The 13229-nt window shown below is 35.9% G+C and overlaps 1 protein-coding gene across 12 annotated transcripts in view; it reads left to right on the plus strand.

Annotated features, from left to right (window-relative positions):
* APC (APC regulator of WNT signaling pathway) overlaps positions 1-13229 on the plus strand; it is a 191527-nt gene that overhangs the window by 115579 nt on the left and 62719 nt on the right. For all 12 annotated transcript variants that reach the window (XM_082836192.1, XM_082836197.1, XM_082836198.1 and 9 more), the window contains 3 exons: positions 4722-4923; positions 9206-9314; positions 11332-11445. In XM_082836192.1, the coding sequence (XP_082692318.1) occupies positions 4722-4923; positions 9206-9314; positions 11332-11445 (425 nt within the window). The remainder of the gene's footprint in view (positions 1-4721; positions 4924-9205; positions 9315-11331; positions 11446-13229) is intronic.

Here is a 13229-nt window from a genome sequence, read left to right on the forward strand (position 1 = left end):
CAGCTTTACAACAAATGCTAAAGGAACTTCTCTAGGCAGGAAACACAAGAGAAGGAAAGACCTACAATAACAAACCCAAAACAATTAAGAAAATGGGAATAGGAACATACATATCGATAATTACTTTAAATGTAAATGGATTAAATGCTCCAACCAAAAGACATAGACTGGCTGAATGGATACAAAAACAAGACCCATATATATGCTGTCTACAAGACACCCACTTCAGACCTAGAGACACATACAGACTGAAAATGAGGGGATGGAAAAAGATATTCCATGCAGATGGAAATCGAAAGAAAGCTGGAGTGGCAATTCTCATATCAGACAAAATAAACTTTAAAACAAAGACTATTTATTACAAGAGACAAAGAAGGACACTACATTAATGATTAAGGGATCAATCCAAGAAGAAGATATAACAGTTGTAAATATTTATGCAGCCAACATAGGAGCACCTCAATACATAAGGCAAGTACTGACAGCCATAAAAGAGGAAATCGACAGTAGCACAATCATAGTAGGGGACTTTAACACCCCACTTTCACCAATGGATAGATCATCCAAAATGAAAATAAATAAGGAAGCACAAGCTTTAAGTGATACATTAAACAAGATGGACTTAATTGATATTTATAGGACATTCCATCCAAAAACAACAGAATACACTTTCTTCTCAAGTGCTCATGGAACATTCTCCAGGATAGATCATATCATGGGTCACAAATCAAGCCTTGGTAAATTTAAGAAAATTGAACTCGTATCAAGTATCTTTTCCAACCACAACGCTATGAGACTAGATATCAATTACAGGAAAATATCTGTAAAAAGTACAAACACATGGAGGCTAAACAATACACTACTTAATAACCAAGAGACCACTGAAGAAATCAAAAAATACCTAGAAACAAATGACAATGAAAACACAATGACCCCAAAGCTATGGGATGCAGCAAAAACATTTATAAGAGGGAAGTTTATAGCAATACAATCCTACCTTAAGAAACAAGAAACATCTCAAATAAACAACCTAACCTTACACCTAAAGAAATTAGAGAAAGAAGAACAAAAAAAACCCAAAATTAGCAGAAGGAAAGAAATCATAAAGATCAGATCAGAAATAAATGAAAAGGAAAAGAAGGAAACAGTAGCAAAGATCAATAAAACTAAAAGCTGGTTCTTTGAGAAAATAAACAAAATTGATAAACCATTAGCCAGACTCATCAAGAAAAAGGAGAAGACTCAAATCAATAGAATTGGAAATGAAAAAGGAGAAGTAACAACTGACACTGCAGAAATACAAAGGATCATGAGAGATTACGACAAGCAACTATATGCCAATAAAATGGACAACCTGGAAGAAATGGACAAATTCTTAGAAAAGCACAACCTTCCGAGACTGAACCAGGAAGAAATAGAAAATATAAACAGACCAATCACAAGCACTGAAATTGAAACGGTGATTAAAAATCTTCCAACAAACAAAAGCCCAGGACCAGATGGCTTCACAGGCGAATTCTATCAAACATTTAGAGAGGAGCTAACACCTATCCTTCTCAAACTCTTCCAAAGTATAGCAGATGGAGGAACACTCCCAAACTCATTCTACGAGGCCACCATCACCCTCATACCAAAACCAGACAAAGATGTCTCAAAGAAACAAAACTACAGGCCAATATCACTGATGAACATAGATGCAAAAATCCTCAACAAAATACTAGCAAACGGAATCCAACAGCACAGTAAAAGGATCATACACCATGATAAATTGGGGTTTATCTCAGGAATGAAAGGATTCTTCAATATACGCAAATCAATCAATGTGATACACCATATTAACAAATTGAAGGAGAAGAACCATATCATCTCAATAGATGCAGAGAAAGCTTTCGACAAAATTCAACACCCATTTATGATAAAAACCCTCCAGAAAGTAGGCATAGAGGGAACTTACCTCAACATAATAAAGGCCATATATGACAAACCTACAGCCAACATTGTTCTCAGTGGTGAGAAACTGAAATCATTTCCACTAAGATCAGGAACAAGACAAGGTTGCCCACTCTCACCACTATTATTCAATATAGTTTTGGAAGTTTTAGCCACAGCAATCAGAGAAGAAAAAGAAATAAAAGGAATCCAAATCAGAAAAGAAGAAGTAAAGCTGTCACTGTTTGCAGATGACATGATACTATACATAGAGAATCCAAAAGATGCTATCAGAAAACTACTAGAGCTAATCAATGAATTTTGGTAAAGTAGCAGGATACATACTTAATGCACAGAAATCTCTTCCATTCCTATACACTAATGATGAAAAATCTGAAAGTGAAATCAAGAAAATACTCCCATTTACCATTGCAACAAAAAGAATAAAACATCTAGGAATAAACCTACCTAAGGAGACAAAAGACCTGTATGCAGAAAATTATAAGACACTGGTGAAAGAAATTAAAGATGATACCAACAGATGGAGAGATATACCATATTCTTAGATTGGAATAATCAACATTGTGAAAATGACTATACTACCCAAAGAAATCTATAGATTCAATGCAATCCCTATCAAACTACCACTGGCATTTTATACAGAGCTAGAATAAAAAATTTCACAAAGTGTATGGAAACACAAAAGACCCCAAATAGCCAAAGCAATCTTGAGAAAGAAATGGAGCTGGAGGAATCAGGTTCCTGGACTTCAGACTATACTACAAAGCTACAGTAATCAAAACAATATGGTACTGGCACAAAAACAGAAATATAGATCAATGGAAAAGGATACAAAGCCCAGAGTTAAACCCACGCACATATAGTTACCTTATCTTTGATAAAGGAGGCAAGAATATACAGTGGAGAGAAGACAGCTCTTCAATAAGTGGTGCTCGGGAAACTGGACAGGTACATGTAAAAGTATGAAATTAGAACACTCCCTAACACCATACACAAAAATAGACTCAAAATGGATTAAAGACCTAAATGTAAGGCCAGAAACTATCAAACTCTTAGAGGAAAACATAGGCAGAACACTCCTATGACATAAATCACAGCAAGATCCTTTTTGACCCACCTCCTAGAGAAATGGAAATAAAAACAAAAATAAACAAATAGGACCTAATGAAATTAAGAGCCTTTGCCCAGCAAAGGAAACTATAAACAAGACCAAAGGACAACCCTCAGAATGGGAGAAAATATTTGCAAATGAAGCAACTGACAAAGGATTAATCTCCAAGATTTACAAGCGGCTCATTCAGCTCAATAACAAAAAAACAAACAACCCAATCCAAAATTGGGCAGAAGACCTAAATAGACATTTCTCCAAAGAAGATATACAGATTGCCAACAAACATATGAAAGAATGCTCAACATCATTTATCATTAGAGAAATGCAAATCAAAACTACAATGAGATATCATCTCACACCAGTCAGAATGGCCATCATCAAAAAATCTAGAAACAGTAAATGCTGGAGAGGGTGTGGAGAAAAGGGAACACTCTTGCACTGTTGGTGGGAATGTAAATTGATACAGCCACTATGGAGAACAGTATGGAGGTTCCTTAAAAAACTAAAAATAGAACTACCATATGACCCAGCAATCCCACTACTGGGCATATACCCTGAGAAAACCATAATTCAGAAACAATCATGTATCACAATGTTCATTGCAGCTCTGTTTACAATAGCCAGGACATGGAAGCAACCTAAATGCCCACCAAAAGATGAGTGGATAAAGAAGATGTGGCACATATGTACAATGGAATATTACTCAGCCATAAAAAGAAACAAAATTGAGATATTTGTAGTGAGGTGGATGGACCTAGAGTCCGTCATACAGAGTGAAGTAAGTCGGAAAGAGAAAAACAAATACCATATGCTAACACATAGGAATCTAAGAAAAAAAAAGGTCATGAAGAACCTAGGGGTAAGTCGGAAATAAAGACACAAACCTACTAGAGAATGGACTTGAGGATATGGGGAGCGGGAAGGGTAAGCTGTGACAGAGAGACTGGCATGGACATATATACACTACCAAACGTAAAATAGATAGCTCGTGGGAAGCAGCCGCATAGCACAGGGAGATCAGCTAGGTGGTTTGTGACCACCTAGAGGGGTGGGATAGGGAGGGTGGGAGGGAGGGAGACGCAAGAGGGAAAAGGTATGGGATCATATGTATATGTATAACTGATTCACTTTGTTATAAAGCACAAACTAACACACCATTGTAAAGCAATTATACTCCAATAAAGATGTTAAAAAAAATACCGTATGCTAACATACATATATGGAATTTAAAAAAATAGTTCTGAAGAACTTAGAGGCAAGATGGGAATAAAGACACAGACCTACTAGAGAATGGACTTGAAGATATGGGGAGGGGGAAGGGTAATCTGGGACAAAGTGAGAGAGTGGCATGGACACATACACTACCAAATGTAAAATAGATAGCTAGTGGGAAGCAGCTGCATAGCACAGGGAGATCAGCTCAGTGCTTTGTGACCACATAGTGAGGGTGTGAGGGAGACGCAAGAGGGAAGAGATATGGGGATATATGTATATGTATAGCTGATTCACTTTGTTATAAAGCAGACACTAACACACCATTGTAAAGAAATTATACTCCAATAAAGATGTTAAAAAATAGAAAGATAATATAATTGCATTAGCAATATTTTAGAGCACTTAAAGCAATTGTTTTATAAAAACTTGTCTGTATTTTATTTAGAACTTAACTTAGATAGCAGTAATTTTCCTGGAGTGAAACTACGGTCAAAAATGTCCCTCCGTTCTTACGGAAGCCGAGAAGGATCTGTATCTAGTCGTTCAGGAGAGTGCAGTCCTGTTCCTATGGGTTCATTTCCGAGAAGAGGGTTTGTAAATGGAAGCAGAGAAAATACCGGTTATTTAGAAGAACTTGAAAAAGAGAGGTAACTTTTCTTCATTAAATAGTAAACTTGTATGCTCCAATTTTAGCTAGTATTTTGTCATTTTTTAATGATACAAGATAGGAAATATGAAGCGTGTATGGTGGATGATCACAAACAGAGAGCATTTTGCCTTTATTATCTCAAAAACAGTATGTTGTTGATTGTACTTACCTTAAATCGAAAAAATGTAAAGGAGGCAATTTCTTGGGATTCTGAACTTCTACTTTGTCACTTAAATACTCACATGCTCTGTACATTGAGTAATACACATGATCTTAAATAACTACTAGATCCAGTATAAGATGACTGTTTCCATTATTAAAGGCCTATCACAAGTGGCCACAAATGAAACATTTTTTAATTTATCAGTTTCCAAGTCTAAAAAACATTACTTGACATAGAATAAGTTCTGGTTTCTCAGAGCTAGCGTATTAATTCTTTTCTTCTTGAAGTTCAAATCATCTCACTACGAGTATCAGAATATATATCGTTATTAGGAACTTTGTCAAGTGTTTTGTACCTTCTAAAAACGTATAAATTCCTTTATGTGTGATAAATACCATATTATATTTATATTCCTAAAAGTTGTATTAGACTTTCAAGAAATATTCAAATGTATAAATGTTACATATTACCTCTGGGACCTTGGTCAAGTCATTAAATTTTTGTGTCATTCCCTTCTGTAAAATAGGGATATGATTCTACCTTGTGGATTTATGAAAAATGAATATTAATATATGGAAAATGCCTAGCATATCTCACTGAGAGGCAGAAGACCTTTTACTACTTTCCCTCTGGTTTCAGGTTTGTCCATCTCTAAAAATAGGGATAATCATCTGGACCGGAAATAGTGTTAAGCTTTCTTTACTCTTCTGAGTTTACATGAGTCTCTGTTTCATACCTTGAATCGCGACTGTTTCTGAGAGTCTAGGAAACACTATCCTGAAAAATAAGAAGCTAATAACTAGGGTCTACAATCTTCCATCTCTTTGTCCCCTTTGAGCTCTGTTAAGAGGAATGTGAGCATACTGACTTTCCTAGGAACTTACTTTGCTTCATGTAGATAAAAATCTAATTTTATTAGCAGAGAGAGAGGGGGGAGAGTATATGTGTGTGTAGTTCTGATATATCTTGTGTCCTCTTAGTTTTCACTGTGTTTGGAGGTAAATTTAGTTCTTGTTTATGTGACAAAATATTTTGCTCTCACACCTGATAGTTTGGATAGGTCTAGGCTCAAACTTATTTTCCTTCTTCATAATCAGTGTCACTGATGAAAAATTTAGTATCGGTCTGATTCACATTCCTTTCCAGGGAACCATTTTTCTTCTTTTGAAGCTTTCAGAATGCCTTGGTATATGTGTTTTGTTGATTCATCATGCTGTATACTCACTGTGCCCTTTTTCTCTGGAAATGTATTTTCTTCAGCTTTTGAAAATTCTGTTATTTCTTTGATGATTTTTCTCCCTCTAGATATCCCTGAAGTCATAGATCAACTAGATATCATAGATTTCTAGATATCCCTTAAGTCATAGATCAACTGTCTCTGTGTCTCTTTTTTTTTTCTTGTTTTCTGTATTGCCCAAGATAATTGAGATAAGTGTTAGAAAGTAGTCAAGCCAGGACTCAGACCCAGGTCCATAAGCTTTTTGAACTTCAGTTTTCCAGTCTGTAAAATTAGCATAAGAATAACTACCTAGGGTTTCCCTGGTGGCGCAGTGGTTGAGAGTCCGCCTGCCGATTCAGGGAACATGGGTTCGTGCCCCGGTCCGGGAAGATCCCACATGCCGCGGAGTGGCTGGGCCCGTGGGCCATGGCTGCTGAGCCTGCGCGTCCGGAGCCTGTGCTCCGCAACGGGAGAGGCCACAGCAGTGAGAGGCCCGCGTATCGCAAAAAAAAAAAAAAAAAAAAAAAGAAGAATAGCTACCTTAAAAGATGTTGTGAGGATAAAATTCGATTTTTTAAAAAGTACTTAGCACTATGTCTGATACACTCAATAGGCTGCCATTGTCACATTAGCCATTAATAGATTTAACAAATATTTAAGTGCATAATACATGTGCCATGCTCTTCTAGATGATCTTGAATTAGCTAGAGGACTAAGAAGACATGAGATTTACATTTTAAAGAAGACTCTTGACAGTCACTAAATAAGCCATTAGTACACTAAACAAACCATAGAGACCCACCAGCTTCTGGGTCTGGACCTTGTTTCAGTGTTGAGTTTTAAGCACTGTTGTGTAAGTTACAAGATCAGCTACTCTCAGCTAACCACTTGTTATCATGCTGGCTCAAGACTTGGTAACTTTTGCTTCCCCACAGCATTTTGCCACAGTTCGATCTTAAACTTGAGAGTAACAACTTGTCCCTCTTCTCCTTAACATTTTCCTCACTCCACGACCATCGCTAACATTAGCCTATCCATTTAAGCACTTTTAGCACCCAAATCTTATTTAAATAAGCCTATTTATTGGAGAGTAATCAGAGGAAATAGCATCTCCATCTATCCCTTATTTCCCCACCTTAGTCCTGGTAGGTCCTACAGGTACTCACCAGGGAACATTGAAAAATAGAATCAGATCTCATTTTTATGTCAGTTTTAGTATCCAGCCTGTGAAAGAGATTCAAGATTGCTACATTGCTTTCTCCTGGTTCTTTCATCAAAAATGGAAGAGAGGGGACAGCTTCTCATTGGTCAGCACACCTCCCCCACCCCAGGTTGTTACATCATAACCAGGGCCTGGCTTCCTTCCCATGGATTCCCTCACTACTGAGGTTGCCACATCAAAAGTGAAGGCTTATTTCTTATCTTTTAAATTGCTTCTCAGTAAAGGAAAGGGAATTTTAGCAAGAATAGAACCTTCCATACTCACATGCATACATATTCTTCAAGAAAATATAATCAAATAGAATTTTAAAGTAACAGTGTCAGAGTGGGGAACAACTCTGTGTAGGAGCAAACCCCAGAAGCCATAATAAAAAATATCCTCAGATCTGACTACGGGAAAATTAAAATTTTCTACATGGCAAAAACATAGTGAAAAAACAAGTGTAAACTGAGAAAAAATATTTATAACTGACAAAGTGCTATCATTCTTAGTATAGAAGAGGTCCTATAAATAAGAAAAAGTCATAGAAATGGAAATACAAATGGATTTTAAACTTGAAAAAATACTTAACCTTACTCATACTAATAAAAATCAAATTACAACCATAGTGATGTACCATTTCTTAAAATCCTAGGTATGTAAAAATTTTTTAAACATTTGATAAAATGTTTGCATTGGTGAAGGTGGCAAGAGCATAAATAGGTACAATACCTAATAAGGGCAGTAATTTTAAAATTTACATACCCTAGGAATTTATCTTCTGTACATGCTTGCACATTTGTGAAATGAACTTATGTATAAGGATATTCAGTGCAGCATTGTTTGTAATAGCAAAAGATTAGAAAGATCCTAAATGCTCTCCAACATAGAACCAGTTATAGTTTATCCCTGTATGGATTCATGAATATCTTTGCAGCTAGCAAAAAACACATAGGACCTTATGTTCTGATACAGAGTGATCTCCAAGATAGATTTTTAAGTGGGAAAAAAGAAGTTATAGGACAACACATATAAAAATATGCTACTATTTATGTTTAATAAATGTACATGTAATTATATATATATATATATATATATATCCTTGCATTTTTATAGAGTATCTCTGGAAATATATACACGAGAGTGATAATAGTAGTCGCTTTGGGAAAGAGCCACATGAAAGGAGATAGATCATATACTTCTTGTACCTACTGATTTTTTCCCATTAACACTCTTATTTTACATTTATCTTTATAATGGTCAGATATGGAGTATCTTGATATAGATTGTTATTGAGGACATCATCGATTAGGTTGTGAGGAATTTATACAACAAATTCATCTTCAAATTCCAAACTAAGAAAACGTTTCTCTCCCTCAGAATAATTTCCTCTTATTACACAGTGACAATATATTTCTTACTGTTTTAACTGCTGAGAAGCTGAAAGCTACATCTATGTCCAGTGCAGTAGTTCCCTGTACTCTAGGTTTGTTTTTTGCATAATTACTGCTTTTCTTTACTCCTTTATTATACTTTTTAATCTTGTATTAAGTCCCACCTTCAAAAATCCAAAATTAATAAAATTTTCATTTATTCATTATACTTTAAATAGAGAACAGTACAGTTACAGCTTATCAGAACTGCTGTTGTGTGTGCTATATTAGCATTGTGTAAACTTAACTTTTTTTGAAAAACAGATCATTGCTTCTTGCTGACCTTGACAAAGAAGAAAAGGAAAAAGACTGGTATTATGCTCAACTTCAGAATCTCACTAAAAGAATAGATAGTCTTCCTTTAACTGAAAATGTAAGTAACTTGACAAAGTGACTTATTTGTAATATCTAAAAGTATATATAAATTTATAACTGCATTTATAGTTATTTGTAAACAGTAATATGTTTTATCCAACTTTAAACCTAAATATATAATAATGAATTTTGTTTATAAAGATGATAAAATTTCATTAGGCTCAAGCATATTTATTTTAAGTCCCTTGTTAAGAAAACCTCTTAAGTTTGAATACTAAAGGACTCAGGGTTCTACTAGGAAACTGGTTTTTTATTCTGTGTGTTCAATTACCAGACGTACTCTGTAGAAATGTTTATTACCATCTGTCTGTTTTTTGAACTGTATTACAGGACTCATGCCAGATAATTTTTGCATTAAAAGTATCTTTGAGATAACTTGTGTCTTATTCAAACGACAGTATCTGGTGGTATGGATCTTAGGGCTTTTTGCAGGTATACTAAATTTGTTTTGCAAATATAACTATGTAAAAAAAAAATAATTTAATTCTGTCAGACTCTTCCTCCCCACCCAACCTCTCCATGTCAACTGTTTTATTCATGGGATGGCACGTGTAAGAACATTTCTGAAATACATTAATAACATTAATAATTTTAAACAAGACTATATTTTAACTGTTATCCATAAATTTTAAAATAATTTTTAAAAAGGGAAAAAATAGGCTAATTAAAATACATCTTCCACTCTTAGTTTAAATTTTTCATTTTCTTTTCTTTGGTCCCGCCTCACGGCTCGTGGGATCGTAGTTCCCTGACCAGGGATCGAACCCAGGCCCTCAGCAATGAAAGCACAGAGTCCTAGCCTCTGGACCACCAGGGAATTCCACACATGCAGCTTTTTATTGGGTGTATAGAGCATGAAAAATCTACAGCACTTCCTTACTCTTGTCATGGCCCATTATAACCCTGTTACCTATCATTTTGTCTAGTCATATTTTTAGCCTTTACCACCTCTTGGAGCATGTCTTTGCAAGTTTATTTACCTTGTCCTTTTCATCCTTTTTTATGCCTAGCAGTTACCACAGTACCTGGAATTTTAGTTAAAGGGCAAATAAAATTTTGAATGAATTAACACCCACTCTGTGAAGTACTTTTTTTGGTTTGTTTCAACTTGGGTTCACATTTGGATTTTTACCAAAAAGTTTGTGTTGTCTCACAATTAATGATTATATTATATAAAAGCTTTTTCTTATTCCATTTTCTTCTTTTTACAAATAGGAAAGTTCTCTCTGTTTAGTCTACATGTATACAACAGTCTGTACCTAAAATTGACGTATAAACTTAAGGATGATGGACCTGATTCTTGGTTATTCTCTGTTGTCCACATTACTATTCTAGTTTTTAATAATTCAAAGTACTACCTCTTCAGAGCAGGATTATAAGGTGACTGAAGATAGGCTTACCCTAACTGGACCGATTATATATTTAATTTATTTATTTATAAAATTTATTTATTTATGGCTGCATTGAGTCTTCGTTGCTGCGTGCAGGCTTTCTCTACCTCTGGCGAGCAGGGGCTACTCTTTGGTGCACAGGCTTCTCATTGTGGTGGCTTCTCGTTGCAGAGCACAGGCTCTAGGCGCACAGACTTCAGTAGTTGTGGCACACAGGCTCAGTAGTTGTGGCACACAGGCTTAGTTGCTCCGCAGCATGTGGGATCTTCCTGGACCAGGGCTCAAACCCATGTCCCCTGCATTGGCAGACAGATTCTTAATGACTGTGCCACCAGGGAAGTCCCCAATTATATATTTTAAATGAAAGTGTACAATTTAATTAAAGCTGTTTGTGACTATGGGGCAATAAAAGTGTTTCAACTCTGCATTTCACATCAGAGACCCAGTCTGAGCATAGCACCGATAATCAAGTTTTAGGACTCCTTGGAGTAAAAAAATAATTCTCTCATGCACAGTAACTTACATATTTGCTTATTCATGTTCTTTATTGGTACTTATATGCTTTTTTATTTTTACTGATAAACACACAAGATATTAATGTTTCCATTTTATTTGTGGTTTTAGTTTTCCTTACAGACAGATATGACCAGAAGGCAATTGGAATATGAAGCAAGGCAAATCAGAGTTGCAATGGAAGAACAACTGGGTACTTGCCAGGATATGGAAAAACGAGCACAGGTAACTTATTTATTATTAAACTGTGAAACAGCACTAGCTAGAGAGCTATTAAGAATCTAATGAATTACAGCTTTGTTACCATTGATTAAATTTTATTATTAGAGATATGTTAAAGTCTGTCTTTACTTTGACACTAGTTCAAAATAAGAATAATTTACCATGACCCTGATACCAAAACCAGACAAAGATGTCACAAAGATGCACAAAGATCATGCATCTATCACTGATGAACAAAGATGCAAAAATCCTCAACAAAATACTAGCAAACAGAATCCAACAGCACATTAAAAGTATCATTCACCATGATCAAGTGGGGTTTATCCCAGGAATGCAGGGATTCTCCAATATACACAAATCAATCAATGTGATATACCGTATTAACAAATTGAAGGAGAAAAACCATATGATCATCTCAATAGATGCAGAGAAAGCTTTTGACAAAATTCAACACCCATTTATGATAAAAACCCTCCAGAAAGTAGGCATAGAGGGAACATACCTCAACATAATAAAGGATATATATGACAAACCCACAGCCAGCGTCGTCGTCAGTGGTGAAAAACTGAAACCATTTTCACTAAGATCAGGAACAAGACAAGGTTACCCACTCTTACCACTATTATTCAACATAGTTTTGGAAGTTTTAGCCACAGCAGTCAGAGAAGAAAAAGAAATAAAAGGAATCCAAATCAGAAAAGAAGAAGTAAAGCTGTCACTGTTTGCAGATGACATGATACTATACATAGAGTATCCTAAAGATGCTACCAGAAAACTACTAGAGCTAATCAATGAATTTGGTAAAGTAGCAGGATACAAAATTAATGCACAAAAATCTCTGGCATTCCTATATACTAATGATGAAAAATCTGAAAGTGAAATCAAGAAAACACTCCCATTTACCATTGCAACAGAAAGAATAAAATACCTAGGAATAAACCTACCTAAGGAGACAAAAGACCTGTATGCAGAAAATTATAAGACACTGATGAAAGAAATTAAAGATGATACCAACAGATGGAGAGATATACCATGTTCTTGGATTGGAAGAATCAACACTGTGAAAATGACTATACTACCCAAAGCAATCTATAGATTCAGTGCAATCCCTATCAAACTACCACTGGCATTTTTCACAGAACTAGAAGAAAAAATTTCACAATGTGTATGGAAACACAAAAGACCCCAAATAGCCAAAGCAATCTTGAGAAAGAAAAACGGAGCTGGAGGAATCAGGCTCCCAGACTTCAGACTATACTACAGAGCTACAGTAATTAAGACAATATGGTACTGGTACAAAAACAGAAATATAGATCAATGGAACAGGATAGAAAGCCCAGAGTTAAACCCATGCACATATGGTCACCTTATCCTTTTTTTTTTTTTTTAATGGTACGCGGGCCTCTCACTGTTGTGGCCTCTCTCGTTGCGGAGCACAGGCTCCGGACGCGCAGGCCCAGCAGCCATGGCTCACAGGCCCAGCCGCTCCGTGGCATGTGGGATCTTCCCGGACCTGGGCATGAACTCATGTCCCCTGCATCGGCAGGCAGGCTCTCAACCACTGCGCCACCAGGGAAGCCCCACCTTATCTTTGATAAAGGAGGCAAGAATATACAGTGGAGAAAAGACTGCCTCTTCAATAAGTGGTGCTGGGATAACTGGACAGCTACATGTAAAAGAATGAAATTAGAACACTCGCTAACACCATACACAAAAATAAACTCAAAATGGATTAAAGACCTAAAAGTAAAGCCAGACACTATCAAACTCTTAGAGGAAAACATAAG

This window comes from Leucopleurus acutus (genome assembly GCF_964270905.1).
Source record: "Leucopleurus acutus genome assembly, chromosome: 3".
In the NCBI taxonomy this organism is placed as follows: domain Eukaryota; kingdom Metazoa; phylum Chordata; class Mammalia; order Artiodactyla; family Delphinidae; genus Leucopleurus; species Leucopleurus acutus.